The 23,759-nt window shown below is 38.1% G+C and overlaps 1 protein-coding gene across 2 annotated transcripts; it reads right to left on the bottom strand.

Annotated features, from left to right (window-relative positions):
* Nucleotides 1-793: 793 nt before the first annotated feature.
* Nucleotides 794-23,699, bottom strand: C1H12orf4 (chromosome 1 C12orf4 homolog). 2 transcript variants are annotated; one of them, XM_051608080.1, is made up of 14 exons: nucleotides 23,624-23,699; nucleotides 22,258-22,452; nucleotides 21,832-21,977; nucleotides 20,645-20,826; nucleotides 19,313-19,412; nucleotides 19,103-19,224; nucleotides 16,392-16,498; nucleotides 15,480-15,677; nucleotides 11,850-11,978; nucleotides 10,598-10,666; nucleotides 8,882-9,084; nucleotides 3,906-3,963; nucleotides 2,653-2,720; nucleotides 794-1,701 (listed from the first exon to the last, which is right to left on the bottom strand). In XM_051608080.1, the coding sequence occupies exons 2-14, from the start codon at nucleotides 22,433-22,435 to the stop codon at nucleotides 1,609-1,611; spliced, it is 1,653 nt and encodes a 550-aa protein (XP_051464040.1). In that variant the 5' UTR covers nucleotides 22,436-22,452; nucleotides 23,624-23,699; the 3' UTR covers nucleotides 794-1,608. The 2 variants fall into 2 exon arrangements, with proteins under 2 accessions (XP_051464040.1, XP_051464041.1); XM_051608081.1 differs by having other exon boundaries at nucleotides 11,871-11,978.
* Nucleotides 23,700-23,759: the final 60 nt, after the last annotated feature.

The following is a 23,759-nucleotide window of genomic DNA, read 5'->3' as shown; positions in this document are numbered from 1 at the left end:
GATCCTTCTTTTCTAGAACACCAACTTAGGTGACATTAGTTGCATGATTCTTCTTTAGAAGTTGCTGGCAGAGGAAATGAAGCCATTTGACAGTTCAGCAATAGACATTTGCTGGTTCACTTAGATGGCTTCTGTACAGCACACAGGACTCAATAAAAATACTAAGCCGAGTTTGTTAATTGCATGGTGGCTTTATAAATATCCCAAGCTGACAGATACTCCTTTGGCTATGAGAATTTAAAATTGCACAGTTTCCCCAGAACAGATCTTTGCAATCTTCACATGCATCAAACTCAATTATGATAATAATAATACTAATAACTAAAGTTATTTTTTTAAAAAGCACACACACACACAAAAAAAATTTGTTTCTTAGTTGGTTTCCAGGATCTCCAGACTTCAAGTGCAGGATTTCAGCAATACATAGAGATGTCAGATTCAAAGCCAGCTCTCCCAGGATCCCTTTGCTTCCTATGTAACAGAACTGTGGACTTCAGGAACCTACTTGGGACCTCTACCACTCCAGCTGCTTTACTGTGAGCCTGACTCTTCGGACAGCCCCGGGAATTCCAGTTTCCCTGTGGCCAGTGTCTGCGCTGAAGAATTGCTTCCAGTCACCTGGGCCCATAGCTCAGTTCAAAAAGCTTGACCGTCCAAGATGGGAGGAAAACAGTTCCCAACTTCCCCTCCACTGGCATCGCCAGGAGGCAGGGGGCTTTTTTTTTTTTTCCAGACTGGATTCAAATTTATCTCAAGAAATTTCATAGCTGCATCCTGAGATGTCTCTCCAGCATTCCCAATTAGACTGTTTAATCATAAAACAATAATCAATAAGCAGTAAAACATACCTGTACAGAGTCCAGAACACTATCTTGTTCTTATTAAGTTGGTCATGTGATAGACTTGTCAATATGAAATCTTGAAATAAAGGGAAAAGTTACATAGTAAAAAAAAAAAAAAAAAAAGAAAAGAAAAAGCAATTAAAATTTCTTATTATTGTCGCAGGGATATTAATTTGTTGGGTTTGTTTTAAACATTTCCTTGATTTACAAAATGCAGCAGGTTAAATGCTTGTTTCATGTCTTTCATTTTGTAACAGTAAAATGGTAAAGGGAAGCAGTAATACATTTTATTTTGTGATCCCTGTGACCCTGGAAAGACAACTGTGACTAGTTACGTCAAAATTATCCTAAGAAGAAAGCTGACATTACTGATATTTTTTTAAACATCACTGAGCAAATTCAGAATACATTTTTGGAACTCAACAACCTGAAGCCCACCCAGAAGATCCTTTTCCTACTGTAAGCTCTACTTAAGTATGAGAATCACATATATTTCTGTAGATTACATACAGTAAGTCACACTGAATCTCTTTCAGATAAAGCTGAGGAATTCAACTTTAATAATCTGCTGAAACTGAAAGCAAGATACAAAAATCAACTAACACCCAAGTACAGACAGCATTTATATTTTATTAGGACAACATAGGTCTTGAAACTGCAACAAATACCACTTCGTGGTCATCATCTCTCAGAAGAGACACTCCATTCCAGAATCTCTGTAATCTCCTCCTTTATCAACAGAATACATCTTAATGCTTCACAAAATTCAGTGCTTAGAGGTCAGAGTCAAAGTAGAGGATACTCTGAAGATTTGTGGAAGCATATTACTCAGTTGGTAAAACATTTCCTCAGAAATTGTCTAGGAAAAAAAAAGTTTAAAAAATACACCAGTAAGCTTTGACTTTTTTCTGTAGTTTGGAATAAATAAGTCTCTCTCACTTTTGTTTCTTGACATTTAAGAGAACTGTTATTTTCCGACTATATGTTAAAGTTCTATTTAATTTAATCAAAAGGAAAAGACTGACCTAAAAATACTGTTTGTATATTTGTTACATCATCTTTTCCCAGTAGACTTCTTGTTCCAGTAATGGATTATTTCTGCCTAGGACAAGCAGGACAGTGCTGTTTCTTATCTACAGGACTCCTGCTCACTGAATTCCTGAATTACATTCAGCTTCACTACTTAGTTAATTCTTGGCTTTCTCCTTGCTCAGCTGTTTACTACTTTGTCAAGAAATACATGGAATTTCTTTCCTAATACGACTGATTTTTTGTATTACTTCCAGTACCACTTTTTAGAACAAATAACACTTAGTGCTAGTCACTTTCAGAAAATACCCTATTTCTGAAGATAAGCTAGAACTCCAAATTCAGTAATTTCAGAATCTTTATTACCACTAATTTCAATTACCTAGAGTCATGAGTTAATGTGGAAGCATGACTGAACTCAGTGCATATTGTTAGACAATATGACCAATAAAGGCCTGAACTTAAGTAATGCAAGGTTAGCCCATTTCTTCAGAGCAAATAATAGCATAAAAAGTATCTTTTTCAAAGGCGATGAATTCACTGTTTGTAAAGGTGAACTTCCCAATTTTAAATTTCAGCATCCTCAGAAGATACTACAGGATATAAAAAAATATAAACCCTTCTTTTTCCTGTTCTATAGGCAAGTGACCAAAGCCACAGTGATTAAGTTAAGCTCATACAAAAAGAACAGGACATAGCAAAGAAATCAAAACTAGATCTGCTGACATTTAATTTCTTGTTCCAACAGTCTTACGTTGAATAGGAATTTGGTTTAACCTACCTGTGGTACCAAGAATTGTACAGTCCGAGAAATTCCTCCATCCCATGAGGCCATCTCCATCATGAAACCTAGAAAGCAGCACTCATACTATAAGCATTACATATGCAATCTCCCCCATTAATTATACCATTATCAAGCAGTGAGGGAGTTTTCATACACCAGTAGGATTTTAGCTGCCTTAACTAGGGATGTCATTAATCACATTTAATCAGACTTGGCCAAACTCCTGACTGAAATCTGCTTTAACTGGAAAATCTAATGAGAAGGCATGGAGAAAATCAATATACCCTTGAAGAGCAGAATATTACTCCTATTGTACAGCAGAGAGCTAGCCAGCCGAAGTGAGAGGTTTCTCCAGATATGCACGAGTCCTTTCAATGGCTTGCTTTTTTCATTGAGAAATAGCTCCTTCCTTCAGCTCTGATCTGATCACTTCCATGTGAAAGAGTACAAGCTCACTGCCAAAAGTACACGGACAGTCTGGCAGTGAGAGAAACTACCTGGACTTACATGGAAAAAGTTAAGTACTCCTTTATTGCTCAAGTTAGACTATGGCATTTCTATGCTAGTATTTCCACAGAAATGAACCACAAGGGCCACAGGAACATGTTAGTGGCAAATAAAGGTACTCAAAAAATAACTCTTTAATAGAAGTGGCTATGTGGATGGTATTCCACACTGAATTACTAAAGGTCATAATAGGAAGAGGTTCCTTGAGCAGGTAATAGTAAGAACATTAGCACTACTAACATTTTAAATACTCTAAATAACTGGTTCAAGTACTTAAGTGCAACACACAAGGATGATGTAAATAATATCACTTGGAAGACGGAAAACCAAGCTGAGTCATCATGACTTTGCAGAAGAGATGAATTAGTGTATAAACTAGTCTTGGAAACATGTGGGGAGTCCTCATTGCTTGAGGCAATCAAAATACAAAATACAGTGGAAATCATACTGTAAAGAACCACCAGCTCTTGCCCTTCTTCAGAGATTGCTCAAAGCAGCAATAAAGGCTTTTTCTTCTACATTTAAGTTGTAAACATAATTTCATAACATTTTCGTCTCCATTCTGTGTGCGAGACTATTTCCTGGTACAACAGTCAAGAATTTTCAAGTGATAGTATAAGTGTATGTTTTAGCAAACAACGAATCATTGAAAAACATCTGTATAGGTGAAAATATACAGCCTGAGCTAAGGCTGGATCTCAAAGTCAACATAAAGAAAACATCTGCAGCATTCACTAACATACCTTTGATGCACTTGAAAACAAGCTCTGCCCTCTTCAAGCACCATGGAATGGTCATTTCCTAAAAATTAGTAAATGAAAAGCCTCAATGCCCAATGGATCTAACCAACAAGAGCAGCAAGGAATTTACTAAAAATAATGCATTTTTGCCATAGAACCACATTTTCCCATCAGGTATTCAAGCAACATTAAAGGCCATGAAGAGGGATTCAGTTTTCCAGAGTAAATCTAGCAGGTGGTATGTACCTTATAGGTGACCATAAAAGCACTGCAACTTATTGGTAGGAGAGTCCAGTGGCAAAACAATATATAATTTTTAAGCTGAGATGTTGAATAAAAATACTGTTGACAACTCTGTTAATTTAATTGGACACGGGTCTGTTTAATTCCCCTGTGGAGCTTCAGAAAAACATATAATATTCAGTGGGTAACTGTCGGATTTGTGCTTCAGGTAGCCACAGTTAGGCTCCTGGCCACGTTATAGAAGAAGCAGCTGATGATTCTTAGGCGTTCATGATGATTCGGGTAAAGTTTTATCAGCGTATCCACCACCTGCAGTAAAATCTTTCCAATACTGGAACTGGAAGAAGCCCTTCACCCCTCAAGATGCCTTTGTGTTAAGAGTCAAAAGAAAGAAAATCCATCTTCATCTGATGGAGGAGTTTACATATGTAAACAGGTAACAAATTCTTACCTAAAGTTAAACACCAAGGTGGCATATGAAAACCACAGATATATTAAACATGGCTACAAGCACTTGTCTAAATAATTTAAGTAACAGTTTAAATGCTTTAGTACATTAAACATTCTTCAGTTGTACACTACAAAGTGGATATTTCTAGTCAGAGACAGAATGACTGTCACTGTAAACACTTCTCAGAAAGGAAACAGTACCTATTTGTTCTGATATACTCTTCAACATTAAAACAAGCACCTCCTAGTCTGATTACAGGAATACACACGCAGAAACAAATGTATCATTCTATGTGCCTTTCCAAATTTACACTTTACATAGTTTTCTATTCAGTAAAGCCAGCCTTTATTTTGCAATGCCAAACACTGTGCAATCTGTCATTTTCAAAGATCTTACTTTCAGAATTAATTAAATGAGAAACAAGGTTATCTAAGAATGCCAACTGATAACACCGAAGCCGTATGCTGGGTGTGGCTGCACTAAACAACTAGTGAAAGCCAAAGTTCCTACTTAGGTTGGAGTATCTCCTGCTATCCCCAAAATACATAATGTGTTAAAACCAGCATAAGATAGAAATTACTTTTTCAGAAAACTTTCTTCCATGATGTAAGTAACTGCATCAATAGACGATGCTTTTAGGGTCTACAACACATTACTCAGAACAATGCTGGACTTTTTTCTTTCCCCTTTGTAAGCTTTTTGGAAGAAATACTTGGCCTGTTACAATTTATCTGCCTATGTGTGCTTTCTGTCACAAGTAATATAGGTGCTTATTTTTAGTTCTGATCACTGTGTTCACTTAGGTAAAAAATGAGTGTCTAAAAAAAAATGTCCTGTTGCTCTGAAAGTAACTCAGGAATACCTTACATAATCAATAATGGGAAATAAGCTTTAAAAGGACTGATTCAAACAGCAGGATATGACACTATTCCTTGGACTACTTCAGAGGAACATAAATGTTAAATCTTGTGGGCACTCAGGGAAATAACAGGTTGAATCCAGAATGTCACTGTGTGCAAGCCACAAGAACTGAATAAGATGCACTAGCGATTCAATTATAATTAGGATTTTTCTCTATATTCAAATTAAGTAGCAGTTGTGGAAAAGATGATGGATCAGGTAAGTATCAATTCAAAATACAGTGCAGTATAAATACACAGGCAAACAGCTCCTCTCCTATAGTAAGTTTTGGTTAATAGCATTCAAGCAAGTAAAAAACCACCTGGGACTTCGGGTTTTGTTCACCAGCAGAGACCACACTTACTTCTAAAGATGCAGTTATTTGTTGTCAAATTCATATGTCTTCTGCTTATTAAAAAAAACCCAAAACACACCAATCTCTCTGATTAGAAAAATATGCTGCAAACCGTTTTATTCAAACAAATTTGTGACAGACTCACTACACATGGGGCTGCCACTTTTAGAAAACTAAGGGCTTGCACCTTTTACAGAACGATGTCATAACCAGGTAATGAAAACTCTGAAATCCATAAATGTCTGGTGGGAACAAGATATCAAACCAAATTTCCATGGTTAGTATTAGTAAGTTAAGAATGATCAAGATGTTTACTCAAAGCATCTCTGTGCACATCCCAAACACTGTATGAGCAGCTATATATTAAAGGCAGGAAACTGGGAGGAAAAATATTTGAGGATAACCACCCCATCAATAATTTCTCTATATGCATAAACATTTGTTATGAAATTTTTACTTTCTTCATTTCTACCTTTTTTCAAAACATTATTTTGTCTTAACTTACATAATAGACAGGTGTCTGAGATCCCTGAAGAGTAACATTTTTCTTAGTGTTGCTGTGTGGAGAGCAGCAGTGTTTCCTATGTTGAAAATGCCAAGGAAGTGTGCCAAGTCTAGCATTTTTAGTGACACCATGCTATTGAAGCCTTTTCATTCCCCAGATTAGATATCAGTTTGTATTAGATTTAGAACAGTGATCAGACAGTAATGTCTCAGTTGTCCTGAATTTGAACTTGTCTGCGTTTGCATTTTTCAAATACCAAACCAACTTTCTTTGGATTAACTTAACAATAACTACAGAGAAATCTGTTCTTGTTGTTCTTGTCATAAGAAAAACTAAGGAAAACATAATTCCTATTTTCTTTCTTAGAAAAAAAGTGAAATTATCTTTATATGAAGGTCCAATAATAACAAAATGTCATGGGTTCATTGAGATCCCTACACTGATTACTTCTGTGAGGTTATAAACACAATTCTTCCGTCCATAAAAGAAGAAACCTTTGGGAAAAGCACGGAGAAAACTCATGATGAATGCCTGTCACAGTGAAGCAAGCAAACAACTCTGCAGCTGTGCTCCTGGTTAACCACTTTACAAAAATGTTTTTATGTAGGTGGTAAACGCAGATTCAAAACTGGGGCTGCTGAAGGCACTAAGTTCAGGTTAACTTTCAGCGATCTCTTATTATTCACTCTTCCCTCAACAACAAGTTAGATATCTGTGTGTTTCAAATGAGGTCAGCCAGCTGCAAAGCACTGTAATAAGCAATGCTGCTAATGCAATTCACACAATGCAGTTTTGGCTAAACATACACTTAATCACATAGGTCCCTTTCTGCTTATTCTGCAAAGACTGAAAGCTTAATATAAAAGGTCAATTGTTTTACCAGGACCTTTTAAGAACCCAGCTCTACACAAGAAGGTAATTCTTCAGTTTCATGCATACAAGTAACAACGCTCTCCAAGCACGTTGCACACTTGGTCTTCTATTTATTTGTATTTTAAAATACAGATAAGCAAATAAAAACTAAAACTAACATGGTTTAATTAAAAAAATATATATATAGTCAGATGGCAACTTGATTAAGAAAAAATATCAATACATTTATGAAACACAGTAACTAGGTCCCATGAGTAACCCAGGCTGCTGTCCTGCAAGTTGATTACTTGCGTTTGTGCCCAAAAAAAGTCAAATGCCAGATATGAAAAAATTCAGAAATAATACAATCTGTTCCTAAAAGTCTTCTTTTATGTATGAAAATATGTATTTCAGAACCTTTATTATTGGATATTTTTAACTTTTGCATTGCTTGCACTTTCACAATGGACTCTGATCTTGCAAAAAGGGGGCCAATGTTACAGTGTTCCAATCAAATTGTTAGAAAAAAAGTCACTGTTAAAGGTAAACCACTGCTGAGCCTTTGTCTTTCAAAGAAGGGAAGGCAGTAGTGAAATTTTAAAAAGAAAGATCCAAGGGATTTTTTTAAAAACACAACAGGCTATAATAATCCATGCAAGAGCATCAGTAATGGCAGCTTTACCTTATTTTTCTCATTTCTTTATAGACTTTCCACCTCTTAAGGAGGTGTGGCAAATGGCTGTACTGCCTGTTCTGCTGCTCTCCCTGGCTCCCCACCACATTTTTCTTCTCTCCTAGTCTCCTGTGAGGCAGATGTGACAGATGAAAGAGGTTGTCAACAATACTAGATTACTACACACCTGGAAAACTTCCAGTGGAGCAAAAAAACAGCTCTACACATTAGTGTCCCATGGAAGAAGAGAACATAACAGCTCAGCAGAGTAAGAAAGCACACTTGTATCTACAAAGAGGCTCAACAATATGCCGCTTCTTGTCCAGCTGGTATTTGGGGGCCTTAGATAGGAAAACAGGGACAGATACTATGGATGCAAGTGATTAAGCAAAGAAGGAGACAGTTTAGAACAATGGTGAAATCTGGTTGCTGCTGTGTGTGGTTTGGTGATGTTTAGGGATACAGAACTCTAACCCAAGCTTTGCTAGTTTTGCTGTTCATACAACTTACATTTTAAGGTTTTCTAACTAGGAACAGTTAAAACTGGGCATCTGGTATCACTATCACACCAGCAACTCTGAAGGCATAGCTTCTACACAAAGAGCCGTTGGTAGAAGACTTCCAGGCATGTAGTCCCATCTTTCATTAACAATTGTGCAACTGCGCAATGAGGTGGCTCAAGGAAGTGAAGTCTCCAAAATGCAAGGTAAGAATAAAAAGTCAAAGTGATTCAGCTGGCTGAAATGTTTTTAACTGCTTCAGTTCCTTAATTTGGGTCGTGATATAGAAATCATAGAATGGATTGATTTGGAAGGGACCTTAAAGATCATCTAGTTCCAAGCCCCCTGCATGGGCAGAGAGCACAACGATGTGGTAGGAGTATGTGGTTAGGATAAACTGTCTCATTTGGCTTAAACCAGCATGAAACACAACCTTTGCAAAAATAATTTTTCTTGCATCCTAGAAGACAAAACCAAAACAAACCTTTATATTTACTTACCTCTGACATATCGTGCACCAATAGAAGAGGAATGCTAATGGTAGTAATGTCGTGTGTGCAGCAAACTTTGAGAATGTTTCTGAGTCCCATGATTGCAGGATCCCGAGCAGTTATGTTACCAGATCGTACATTGTCATCCACACAGAGGTGAAAAGCAACATGAATTTCAGAAAGATTTGAATGGCGTGTAATATAGAATTCTCCTACAGAGTAATAAAAAACAAGAAGGCAAGATACCAAGGTAGCGGTCAGGGTCAGTAAAGACAAAAAGCAAATACAAATATACAACAGAGATCAGAACACAAACATAAAGAGATTAAAAAAGTTAGAAACCAACTGATCTAAAATCTCTTGGAGTATCATTGTTCTACATTCATCCTACACACACTTCCCTGCTTTGATGGGTTTCACTGGCATCACAGACACCTGGTGTAGTAAGAAGTAGCAGTGCCAACACAGGCGGATATGATCTATACATAGCATGAAACAGAAAAACAAACACAGAGGAGGTGTAATACTCAAAACATATAATGTAAGCACTGAATTGCAGACAGATGTGGGAGGCAGAAAGACCAAAAATGGATGGGTTAAAATAAAGAATTCAAAAAGCCTGTGGAAAGAGATAGTGGGTTACATAACAACTGAGATATGTACTGGAAAACAAAGGTTTCAGTGATCATTAAAATTTAAAATCATTCATAGTAATGGGAAGATAAGTTACGGAGCTGTTTTCAAAAGTTAACAAGATATCTTGTTGAGGGTATTTTTAGACTTGGTATTAATTACCAAAGGTAGAGAAAGAGCAAGGAACAGTGAAATGCATGTCACTCCATCTTATCTTTCTGCTGGAGATCAAAAGTCTATAGTAGAGTCAACAGAAAAGCAGATATGCAATACCCCTGCTGTTTCAGTAACAGGTAGGCATCTTTCTTTAAATCTACTTAAATCTACTGGTCATTTAATTTAAGATACTACCTTTGTACTGGGACAGCTGAAGAACAGGTATGTATTCCTTTCTGGTGACTGATAAGGAGCTAGTAATCCTCAACACTGACTAAGAGCAGTAATACACAAGCCACTGCAGCAAGATTCACCTGGATTTACCTGTTCAGGACCCACGTTGATTTATAATCCACTTATACTAGCAAGAACTAAGACAATCATGAAAACAATTTATTCAACCATGGGTTGTATGGATTTAACTCCTCATTCCTCTAACTGTGTATTCCTCTTCAAATTCCACGTAAGTTTTCCTTACTAAAATTCACAACATATACAGAAGATGCTTCCTCTTTGAGAGAAATGGACTTGTACATTCTCAAAGTTAAAAAATACACTTCAAAATGCTTTACCATATCACAACAGTGACATATATATAATTATTTCCAAAAATAAAATTACTTGCTAGTATTTAAATTTCATCTTTTCCCCAAGATGCTCAGAGGTCTTTTTTCACCCTCAAATTCAAAAAAGAAATTTTAGGCATAGAGGACTTAAAGTGATTTGCCCAAGTCACATGATGCAGTGGCAAAGCTGGGAATAGAAACCAGATGTCCTGACACCCAGTTCTCTGCTGTAGCCACAAGAACATCCTTCTCCTCTGATTGAGGTCAACTTGAGGTTACTTTATAATTTATCTTTGACTGTAGAGCTAAAAATGTGTATCTATAAAACACAATTTGCTTTAAGAAGAGTGGAAAATGCAACAGAACTCACCTGGCAAAATATTTGACTGGTTTCGTTCAATATTCTTTAATTTATCTTCATTTCCGCTACTTTTGTTTTCTGTATAGAAATGCATAGCAAGGATATTAAACATATCATCTATTAATTATGCTTTGGTGTGAATGTTTGATGTACTGAGATAATGTAATTTTTATCATCAAGTCCCCAAAAAGCAGGGAGATTGACAGGAAGTGTTTTTACTGTCTTCAGTAGACACTGAACTGAATCCCATCTCACATCACAGAGTCACAGAGCGGTCAGGGTTGGACCCCTGAAGATTATCTAGTCCAAAGCCTCCGCTAAGAGCAGGATCCCATACAGTAGTCACTACACCTAAGCAGTAAATCCTTAGCTTTCTTATTTAATCATCCTATGATACCTCTTCATTTGGACAAAAGAAAACACAATATTCTAAAACATACTACTAAACTTTCCAAATTGCCCCCACAACTATGTAGTACCTTGTGATTGCTTTTTAAATAATGTAGCTATTCAAAACAAATTTCTTCCTAGTATTACAAGATTTTTTTTTAATATTTACATAAATCAGCAGTATAAAAAGAGCTTTCAGTACTTTCAAGACTACAGCAATACACAGATTCCTAAGAAAACTTGTTTCTCCACGTACTCTTATGAATCTATTCATGTTACTGACGTATTTAAACCACATATGTAGTTCTCTGCAAAGAAAACAAAGTTTCATGATGTGCAAGTGCTGCCTTAACATGTGGTCAGAAAATTCCACACTCATTTGTAAATCTAACTGCAAAGTAAGCCATTCACAAGGATTTGGACAGACTTAGTCTATTTATTTTTCAGTTTTTAGTGTTCACTTATAAGGAAGGGAAAAAGTTGTAAATCCTCTTCCACAATTTTTAAAGCTTTACATTTAAATAGAAATTAAAAAGTCAAGTCTGTGTTGCTACAGGCAGTTTAAACTGCAGAGGAAAGCACAACGGCCCCACACACAGCCCCGTGTTGTCAAAGCGTGAACAGAACTGAAGGATTCACACTTTTTTTTTGTAGTAAGGTATGTCTGTTATGGCAGCAAAGACATCATGTGAACATGCTGTCTGTGAAGAAAGAATTTAATGTAGACTTCTCAGAGTTTATTGATAAACTAGAACATTCCATTTTATAGATCAGATAACTGAAGCAAAGTGAAATTAACTTGCCCATAAACCATAAACATTCAGCTGCCCATTATTCTATTTCAAGGAAAGCAATTTTGGTTGTCACTGACCATGATGTCTTTTCGACTTACTGCTACACTGTGCTCTGGCCTTCAGTACAACCTTCTGGACAATTCCAAGCTGTTCTTGAATTCCAGGAAAATGGAAATCAGTGCATTCTTGGCAAACAGTTGCAAAATCTAGGAAAAAAACCCCATAACACATTAAAACTCATATCATAAGGCTGTGCTTAGCAACATTACATAATTCTACTGCTCATGCAAGACCCCTCAAAACCAGACAAAGTCTTACTGTACTGCTCTTTAAGTTCCAAAAAATTAAGGCAGAGATAAAATATTTTCTGAAAGAAATCAATTGGGGGAAAAAAAATAATCAACTTGGAGTGCTGTTCTGTTCAAACAAAGACACTCAGATAAAAAACCTTCAAAATAAGGCAGGCAAGAATGCTAGAAGGCCTATGGATGAACAAGGAGCTCCTAGACACACTCAGATGTAAAAAGAAAGTCTTCAGAGGGTAGAAGCAAGAACAGGTAGCCTGGTAGAAGTACAAAGATGTCCAAAAAGCCAGGGATCACATTAGGAGAACCAACACCCAGATTAAATCGGGCCACGGACATCAAGGGTAACAAGAAAAGCTTCTACAGGAACGTCTGTGATGAAAAGAAGACTACGGAAAACATGGGCTCTCTCCAGAAGGAAACAGGAGACCTGGTCATGCAGGATATGGAGAAGGCTGAGGTGCTCAAATACTTTTTTTCCCTTCAGTCTTCACTGGTAAGGGCTCTGGCCACACCACCCAGGTTGCAGAAGGTAAAGTCTAGGACAGGGAGAAGAATGATCCACCCACTGGAGGAGAAGGGCAGGTTCGAGACTTCTAAAGAACCTGAAAGTGCACAAATCCATGGGACCTGATGAGATCCATCTGCAGCTCCTGAGGGAACTGGGAGATGAAGTTGCAAAGCCACTTTCCATCATATTTGAAAAGACATGGCAGTCCAATGAAGCTCCCACTGACTGGAGAATGGAAAACAACCACCATTTTCAAGAAGGAAAAAAAGAAAGACCCTGGGGAAATACAGGCTAGTCAGACTCACCTCTGTGCCTAGCAAGATCATGGAGCAGATCCTCCTGAAGGCTCTGCTAAGGCACATGGAAAAGGCAGAGGTAGTTGGTGGCAACCAGCATGGCTTCACAGAGGGCAAATCGTGCCAGACAAACGCAGTGGCCTTCTACAATGGGGTCACAGCATTGGTGGGCAAGGAGATTTGTCAGACAACTGACATCATCTACCTGGCCTTGCGCAAAGCGTTCAATGCTGTCCTGCACAATATCCTGGTCCCTAAATTGGAAAGATAAGAGATTCGATGGATGGATCACTTGATGTTTAAAGAATTCGAGGATAAGGAACTGGTGCTGTTTAACATCTTTGCTGGCAACATGGATAGTGGGGTCAAGTGCATCCTCTTGCACCACTTGTGTGGTGAGGTCAACACGCTGGAAGGGAGGGATGCCATCCAGAGAGAACTTGACAGGCTTCAAACTGTGGGCAAATGCCAACCTCATTAAATTCAGTAAGACCTGGGTTGGGGCAGTCCCCAGCACAAACACAGGTTGGGCGGAGAATGCATCAAAAACAACCCTGCGGAAAAGGATTTGGGGGTGTTGGCTGACGAAAAACTCAGCATGAGCCAGAATGTGCACTTCTGCAGCCCAGAAAGCCAACTGTGTCCTGGGCTGCTGTTGTGAGCCGATGCCAGGGGGTTAACAAAAGCTGCATCAAAAGAAGTGTGGCCAGCAGGTCCACCCCTCTACTCTGTTCTTGTGAGATTCTACCTGGAGTATTGCATCCAGCTCTGGAGCCCCCAACATAGGAAGGACATGGAGCTGTTCGAGACAGTCTAGAGAAGGGCTACAAAGATGATCAGAGGGCTGGAGCACCTCTCCTATGGAGACAGGCTGAGAGAGTTGGGATTGCTCAGCCTGGAGAAGAGAAGGCTTCAGGCAGATCTCACAGCGGCCTTCAAGTACTTCAAGGGGCCTATAGGAAAGCTGGAGAGAGACTTTTTACAAGGGCACATAGCAAGAGGACAAGGGATAATGGCTTTAAACTGGAAGAGGGTAGATTTATATAAGCTATTAGGTAGAAATTCTTAACTGTGAAGATGGTGAGACACTGGAACAGGCTGCCCAGGGAAGTTGTGGATGCCCTCTCCTTGGAAGAGTTCATTAAAGAGTTCATTGAAAGGACCTTAGAAGGTCTTTTCCACCCCAAACCATTCTGATTGTATGACTTCCTCTTGTCCTGTTGCTTGTTACTGGGGAGAAGAGACTAACCCCCACCTCACTACAACTTCCTCTCAGGTAGCTGTAGAGGTCTCCCTTCAGCCTCCTCCACTTCAGAGTGCTCCCTCAGCTGCAACTTGTAAAACTTCTCTAGACCCTTCACCAACTTCATTGCCCTTCTCTGGACTTGCTCCAGCACCTCAATGTCTTTCTTGTGGTGTGGGGCCCAAAACTGAACACAATATTCAGGTGCCGCCTCACAAGTGCCAAGCACAGGATCACAATCACTTCTCTAGTCCTGCCGGCCACACCATTCCTGATACAAGCCAGGGTACTGTTGGACACACTGCTGTCCCTTTGGAACTCAAAGAAATAAAAAAATAGAGAGGATTATATTTCACAATCCCTTATTTTCCCTTGTGGCTGGAAGATCTAATTGCTAGCTAGAAGATGCAGTATTGTATTGGACAGTATTACTTAAATGTCTGTCTTCTCTTATCATTTAAGATTTAGTATAAGAATAAATCTTTGCTTATTGTTACTAATTTAGGTATTTAAGCAGTTTAAAAAGTATCTGAAAAATGAGTACAAGTATGAAATAATACAGTCAGAATTAAATAACCTGGAAACCATAAACAGCACAAATGCAACAGCAATTTTTACTGGTACACTTCTCTCTCCTTCTTGCTACAAGCCTGATTCCACACACTGTTTTCAGAGAATATCAACCACCAAAGTTTGGATTGTTTGTTTGTTTGTTTACAGCACACCATAATAATGACAAGTAACAGCAGTTCTGGTTAAAAAGAAATTTCAAATGTAAGATGAAGGTGGGAAAGTCAATAATGTGGTTCAGAAAAAGCCTCAGTGACCACAACTGGAACAAGAATGAACACATTTAATTGGTTAACTTTGATACAAGTAGGTAAGTAATATTCCTACTGTTATTTTTTAATGGAATTCATAGAGCACTGGATATCTAAAGTATATGGTATTTTTATACATTTGCTTCTCAATTTAAAATCTTACCATATTTCATTTTCATCTTTGCCAACCGGTTTCAGTATGCTAAGCTATAGGAGTCAGAATCCTCTACTGATAAGAAGCCAGTCTAAGGCAGGGAAATCAATACTGAAGTGTTCACTCTAACGTGTTCCTTACTCAAACACAAAATGTACAACAGAGAAGAGATAACATGGTAACAGAACTTACGTCTGTCCCCCATCCTCATCCACATCTCTTTTTACATTTGTTACTCTTTCGCAATACCATGTCGAAAATATTAGGGTCTTCAGTAAATTTTAATTTTAAAGTGAATTTTTTTTATGAGAGAAGACAGCAAGTTTTTAAGAGGCATTTGTTTTCACTGACACAGTACATCCCGTCAAAGGACTCACCTCTTTTGATGCCACTATATGAACTGATACGATTATCTACCAATAAAACCAGGCCACAGAGAGAAGCTGAATAGAGAGACATGGCAGTCTGAAGTCTGTGAAGTTTTACTCCACTTCGATGATTGCGCTTATGTTTACAGAAATCCAGCATATCAGCTCTCAGTAGTCTCAAGTTATGCATGGTCTTCAACTGAGCTCCTGTACAGAATGTAAATTATTTTAATACATACAGTAAAATAGGAAACTTAAAGAGTATTATTAAAATGCAAGGGTGCTCCCCTATGTTTCATGGAAGAAATACCCAAAGGAGGTTCTTAATCATGTGTTCAGTTTTACACAGACAGCAGCAATTTACAAAGTAAAGAGTAAAACCCACAATATTTTCACATTATGTCACAAAGCAAGGCTCATCCATACCTGATATGACCCTTGTTCCTTATGATAAGGCTATGGATTAAATACTAATGCAGTCAAAACAGAGCATATAAGAAGTCTCTACTGCATAAATAAGAAGTTTTAAGCACCTATTTTTCTGTTACTCTATTGTGGGAATTGAATCCAATACCCACATTTTCTTATCAAAGATAAGAAAAGTTAAAATATAATTTTTAACTGCTATGTGTTTTGATGTTAGTGTGCTTTTCTACCATAGACACCTTGCAAGAGTGGATAAAAACTTGCTTCTAGTATGGTTTCCATTAAATATTTTCCAGGTAGGTAGATACTGTTTAATACAGTTTATACCATAGTGTACTTCTCTTACATTATGTAAAGAGTAAATGAGAAACAATTACAAACTGTATATATTATAAACATTGACAAGTTAATACTGCAAATAACACATAGCTTAAATAGGTTATATAGTACCATCTGTTACTATGTTTGGTTTCTGTGTCAGTTTACCTTACTTACCCAAGTGAATAGTAAAACTTTCTTCTAACAGCCTTTGCTCTTCATAAATTCTTCCATGTCCTTCTACAGATTCTCTCAGTTGGCTGGGCTGAACCTTAATTTCATCACTAAAATAGTGAGAAACATACTGAAAATTTTATCCTAATTTTTGTTCAAGTAATATTTTGTCAAAGCTAACCAAAGTTTTTGCAGTTAGTCTGTGGAAACCAAGAGACTAAATCCCTTTGAATTAACTACACTCACCTGAAGTTTTGCCTTACTGGCATGCAATACTCCAGGTGCACACCAGCAGGAAGAGTAGACTCCACTGTTAGACACTGCTAGATTTGATACCTAGCTCATTTGTAAAGCATTATGAGATTGAGAAATAAAAATAAATCACAATACCTAGTTATAACATAAGAACACAGGAGAAAAATAAAAAAATATTAATTCTTCTCAAAATAGCCAAAACTCTATTTATGAATTTACTAGACAAAACATTTCTGTTTTCCACAGACAAAATGGGAGGCTAAAAAAAGCGAAATCAAATGCTCCAGTGTTCAAACTAGCAGAAAAGATTTTAGAGATCAGTTTTAATTTCTTTCCTAAATTCTACTCTCTGACAATAAGTGAAAGCATGTTCTGCTACATGAAAGAAAATGAACCTATTTCATCACAAAAAGAAATACAAACCTCTGCATTCTACGTGTTCCCTCTTGTGGACAAAGCAGCCACCTGCAGCTACTCTAGCTTACTCGGTAACAGGATCCCACATAGACTTCCCTAAATTTCAAATTCAGTAGTTTCTGATCTTAAGTTGGTTTGAGTCTTTTGCTCATCATCTCACCCGGTGGAACTTCCAGTTTTTCATTAAAAATACATTATAACAAAGGCAAAACATGGTACGCACATAAACTTTATTGTCTAGGTATCCCAAGCACTTTAGGTTCCTATGCCACTTACAGTATGGATGTTTGTGCATGAAAAGTTCCTTTGTTTTCAAAGTGCCTAATCTTCAAAGGTGTTTTCCAAAGGATTGTTTTATAAACTTACAAGTAATTCCACTAATTGCAAATGCCTAGTGATTAGGCAGAACTGAGATATACCGTTAATAAAATATACACACACACATAAGCAACTAGATGCATAAAGATATATATGTGTGTGTCTATACATACCCTTTGTCTATCTGTGTGTAACAATTTTTTTTCTCTCTCTCTCTTTAAGCTTCAGTTGCCCTACTATAGACTACCTATGCACTCTTTTCAAATCCAGTAGGGACTTGTAGTTTTCGGGACTAAACCCAGGCAAAGATATTACACTTTCTGCTAGTGTATGTGAGCAATTATTAAAATACTATTGCTTCACATCTGTTATAAGCATCCAAGATTATGAAGCCAAAGCACCCTTACTCTCCCTAAGAGGTACTTGCCTCTGGACCTCTAGCAGTCCATTTCTTCTAGTTTTCAGCAGTAAGCAACTTCACACCTTGGTCTTACTTTACAGTAGTACAAGGCCAGAACATAAGAGGTTCAGAGTGATAAGAAAGGTTGGACCAGATGATCCCTGAGGGCTCTTCCAACTTGGCATTCTAGGATTCTGTGATAAGTATCAATAGCATTTGTATTTTCACTATCTTTAAAGCCTCATGGAAATAAATAACAAAGCTAACATGAAAATTATATAGAAAAATATTTAGGATTGGGCTTAGAGCTTGAGCAGACCGTCACTACTGCAAACATATTTTATGTGGTCCCTAGGTTAGAAAGAGGCTAGCTTGCCTGTGAGGTGTGCAGTCCTAGGACACCCTGCGACTAACCTGAAAACTGTAAAAGGCTTCCAAAACATAAATTCACAGACAACAAAACCCTGAAGAAAGCAGTGAGAAATCTAAACCTACAGTATCACCTTCCAGCATAATTCCCCTCCTCTCTCTCTTCTCTCATGTCCCATACACTTGGTTTCCTTATCCCAAAAGGAAACACTAAAGAGAAAATGATGAAGTGTTTGATTCATTTTGATCCATGCCTATCTCCTGTTACCACTGGCATCCACTTTGTTCATAGGTGTTGTGTTTCCCATAAATTCCTTACTGCATCCACCTAAATCTACTCAGACAGTCTCTTCTACTGACACGAGGCATTAGAAAGCATCAGGTTTTACTCCTTCTTGTTTCTTATTAATAGAAAAGGTGATGGTTACTAATGATAAAGAATAAGGATCTCCCCAAGTCACAAATGCTGAATTCCCTGCTGTTTCCTCAATCAGAAGCTTTTCATTCATCTCTCACCACAAGCATTCACAGTAAAAAAATGCTTTCTTTTTTTAACTGTCCAGTGACATACACATAAAACAAACAAGCTTATTATTTTAAAATTGTGATACTGTTACCATTTGTTAAGCTACAATTATTCAGCAGAATATCCTTAAGTGGTAACAGAGAGCCTTGTAAAATACTGCTAAAGATAAACATTGTAAATAAAAGCAGAATAGAAGGAAACTCCACTCAGCTGAAGTTGCAGGTTAGTGCATTAGAATACTTTCTGGTACTGAAAGGTTAATTACACAACAAAGAAACTCCTAAAAGTGTAAATATTTAATTACAATGATTTGCATTTGTTTCTCTTTGATTATCCTATATAAATGGTTAACCTGAAATAAAGATTATATAAAAGAAAGTCCTTTGAACTATTAAAGATGGAAGCAAGCATCACAGAAGAATGAAATACCTGACTGAGCTGCTGTTGGGATTCTTTAGGTCCTGATGAAGCTTTATCACCCACTCCTGATATTCCTGCTTCTGGATAGCAGTAGACTGTTTTAATTCATTGGTCCATTTGTTTTCCAAATCCTAACAAGACAACAGTGATAATTTTAGTGTCTTAGGTTTTAAGACAATTATTTGCACAATGTATTCTAGTTCATTGCTCTTTGTTTACCTGCTGAGATTCAAAATGCTGAGCCGCTAATGAATTCACATCTTGGTCTGTTAGTGATTTCCCTAGCTCCTGCATCACCTTATCCATTTCTGCTCCTTGTCTGAAAGAGAAGCAAATGTAGATTCACAGGAAGCAACACTTCAAACAAACTGGCAGAACACTCATTGCTGTTGATACTGATACAATAGTCAGTTGTATCAGTCAGCTGGTCAATGCTTGTCACAAGCAGAGAGACAAATGAACACATCACTGAAAGACATGTCACTCCTTATTTGTTCATCTCCTCGTTTCAGAATTGGAATTCATACATTTAAAGTCCACCTTCACAGATGTTCAAAAGAAGGTATGACAGTATCTCCAGATACTCTAATACAGCACTCCACTTGTCACTACAAGTTTTTGAAATGGACCTACTCCCATCCCTTGCTTTCCTCCTGCCCCAACCACAGATGATGCGGACAGGTAAACACCAGGGTAGGCTAAACACATCTATTTTTAAGAGCTAGATGAGCTTCCAGCTCAAACGACATTCAACAAGGGGACCTGGAGTTGAAAGTCTGTCCTGCTACCACCAGTTCATCCAATACCTTGTCCCTCCTTAGTTGTCTTAACCCCTGGGTTCAGGTAGTCATTCACATTCAGCCCTTTCTTCAGCAAGGAATCAATTTACCCTAGCACAGACTTAGCAATGAATATTCACAAAACAAGTCAGAGGTGAGGGTCAGTGATTCCAAGTCACCTCCTGTGCAACCAAAACAACACCTGTGCTCATCTGGGATAGTCTCAGCTGCCACCAACAGATGGAGCTTCTTGATTGTAGGATTAAGTGCTTTCTTATACATGCATACTTGAGAAGGGTCAATAAACAGCAAAAAGTTTTAACATATTATTGGCAACACTTAACCCCAAATTTTTAAGTTGGTTCAAGTCTTTTGCTCATCATCTCACCTGGTGGACCTTCCAATTTTTCATTAAAAATACATTATAACAAAGGCAAAACATGGTACGCACATGTACTTTATTTTCTGGATATCCCAAGCACTTTAGGTTGCTATACCACTTACAGTGTGGATAGAACAATGGAAACCAAACCCTATATTACTTTAATGGCCTTAGCTTTTATTATTTTCAGTAACTAAGGAGAATATACAACAGTTGACCCCAATAATATAAGCTAAGTACTATATAACTTTAAAAAAGGAAATACAAAACTAAAATAGGGCTTACAGAGACAGATACAAGTCTATACACTGCCTTACAAGTTGCAGACACCCAGGCCTATGACCCCCTATTTGATACAACAGAAGAGAAAAACAAAAAAACAGGGAATACCTTTCCCGTAGTTTTTTCAGTTCCACATCTCTTTCACTTATTAATTCTGAGATACTAACAAAATAATTGTGTTCCAGGTTTAACAACATTTCAGAAGCTGAAGAATGTATCAGATCATGATAAACATCAGCAAAATCTTCATCCCAGCTGGTTTCTTCAGGTTTTGCATATTCTAACATTGTCTAAAAATTGTAAGAGATTTTAAAGCATATTGTACCTTTTAGGACATATAAAGATCCCTCACAACGGTGGGGCAAACTCAAGTAGGCATGCACACTGTTGCTTCAACATACATGACTTATCTTTCCTAATTTGAGCTTTCTGTATTCTGCTTAACATTTTTTGTCTTCCCATATTCCTTCTCTTTCAAAGCAAGAAAAGCAGAAACATTAAGGTTTTGCCTGTAATGAGGAATTACCAGTTTTCAGCCATCACCAACTTCAGTAGAACAGTATCCATAATAATACTTGAAATTGATGAATTTTAGATAGGGCCCAAAGCACCAGCTAAGCAAATAAAGTTTTGCTAGAAAGGACTAATCTCTGACATCACCAGAATTTAACAAGTAACACAGATTTAAGAAATATAGTTTCAACTGAAGAAATAATGGCCTAAAGATTCCTATAACCTCTTCCTCAAATTATTTTTCTCCTGTCATTATTTTTCTCCTCTTTGCTAGGACTCTTCCAGTTCTTTTACATTCCTCTATTTTGAAGATCACATGCAAAACTGCATGCATTACTCCAGCTAGAGCCTTATCACACTAAATAATGAAAAATCATCACATGAATTCCAAAAATGAGCCCAAAAGCCTCTTCCAACTATATACTTTCTCTTAGGAGTCTCCATTGCTATTTTTGAGATTTAGGATAGGAGTACCACTTTACTATCTCTTGCTTTGGTTTTAATGCACTATAACCCTTAGGTCTATTTTTGTTATAATATCACCAACTATTCACCTCTCAATTTTTTATCTTTTGACTTTATTCAGGAAAAACCTGCCTGAGAACTTGTAGGATGAAGACTTAGCGATTACTTTCAGATGAAAAGAAAAAACTGTACGAATTTATCAGTAAAAGTTAATTTCTGTATAATTTTGCATCTTCACAGATGTGACAATGTCTGTACATGCACACACACTCTCACAAAGCATGTCCTAAATATTAACTTTTCAGCCTTAATCTTACCTCTTTATAGGCTTTAGCCCAAGTATCTGCCAGCTGGTTAATGTCTACTTGTCCTGATTTCACTGCTTCCAGAGCTATTTCATCTTCTCTGTCATAATCTTTTATAGTTTCCTCTTCTATGAACTTAGTAAGAGATTGCTTCAGGTCTATTATAACAAGAAGGGAATAGTCCATCAACAAAACGTATCACCAGAAGTATCAATACTCACCTGGTAAACATACAAATAACAGTTTCTTCTGAAAACCTGTTACTTGGGCACCTTACTTGCTAGTACTGACAATAATTTTCTTGAATGTTTTGCTGTTTTAAAATCAATTTTTTCAAGACCATTCTAGTAAATACCTTTTTTGTTGGTCTCTCAAAGCAGGTTGCAAGACACTTATGGACACAGACATATGACACTAATTTAAGAAATCAATCCTTACCATCTTCTATAAAGCACGGCAGATTGTGCAGAAGCATTAGACGTCCATGCAAATGACTAATATTCTCTTGTACAGGGAAGCTGAGAGGCACAGTGAGCACTAAATGTTGATTTCCAGCATTGAAATTGTAAACGAAGTCTTGTTCCCTAGTGCAGGTCTTTCCTTTATTAGGCTTCATATTCTTGGGTTGATTTTCTGCATTAGCAATGAAAATAGCGAGTTACATTCTTGTAAAACTGTAAATAAAAAATGCTAACTAAAAACAATTAACGCTTTCTAAAATTTTTCACCAATACTCAATTTTGACTTCCAAATATAAAGGTCAGAACTGAAGCACTGAGAAGAGTTTCCAAAAGAATGAATGCTTCCAAACTGTAATTGAATTTGGGTATTTAGTCTTACAAATTACAGTACAAGCCTCCTGACTTAAAGGCAGAATCAGTACATAAGGAATTATCCTAAATAGCAAACTTTAACTGACACACTGTAACTGCTGACATGCATGTCCCAAAATCTGAAACCCTTCACTGCACTGGGATTTTATTTCACTGGGATTTTATTTCCTCCTTTCTGCAGGTGGTAGACTTGGGGGAAGGAGCGAAGCTTGCGATGATTTTTGGAAAAAGCTTACTTCCTCATTTTGTAGCCTGCTTTACAAGAAGCAGTCGTTATTTCTAAAGAATACAATTACAATAAGCCAAAAGAAAAGCAAGAGAACTGCCTACAGGATGAAAACACAGGCTGGGAGCACACATATTTTTCCCTCTGTTAATTTACATCCCTCCTTTATGAACATTACCTGCAAAGCCGTACACATTACTCCAGTTAAAATCTCCCCAGTGCTAAAAAACACTGTTTAAAGGAGAAGATATGCATAAAATGAAAGAAAAAGTGTGTTTCCAATGCAACATTCATGGGACCAGCTTAGAGGCTGGGTTTGCTGTTCGTGTTTTTTGGCGGTTTTTTTTTTTTGGTGAACAAATCTGCAGGTTGGAAACGGATTCAACGAGTCAGTCACAAACCGCTTCACAAGAATAATTAACAACTTGTCTCTGAGGCCAGCGCAGCCGAGCAGCCGCCCGGCCCCACCAGAGATGGCCAGACCCCCCCTTCCGAGGCCGGCGCTGGTGCCCTCCGCCCCGCCACCCGCCGGGAGAAGCCTGCGGGAAGCACTTGCTCCCGCTACTGAAAGGAAAGCGGAAGGGAGGCTGGCGGCGGGAGGGCAAGGCCTGCAAGATCCCCTCCCCTCCCCTCACCCGCCCAGGAAAGCTCCAAAACCCCGGGGCAAAACACGAGCCCCGGCGCCGCTTCCCCCGCCGCGCGGAGCGGGAGGGGCATCCTCCTCCTCCTCCTCCTCCTCCCTCACCTGCGGGCGGGCGGGCAGGGGGTCGCGGCGGGTCCCGCAGCGGAGCCGAGCACCGCGGCGGCGGCGGCGGCGGCGGCGGCGGGTGGTTCCCGCCTCCCCGTGAGAACCTCCGCCTTCGCCGCCGCAGATTCGTCAC

Source organism: Apus apus, chromosome 1 (assembly GCF_020740795.1).
Source record: "Apus apus isolate bApuApu2 chromosome 1, bApuApu2.pri.cur, whole genome shotgun sequence".
NCBI classification, from domain to species: domain Eukaryota; kingdom Metazoa; phylum Chordata; class Aves; order Apodiformes; family Apodidae; genus Apus; species Apus apus.
Note: the sequence above shows the minus strand (reverse complement) of the source record. Positions and strands in the feature narration are given on the sequence as shown.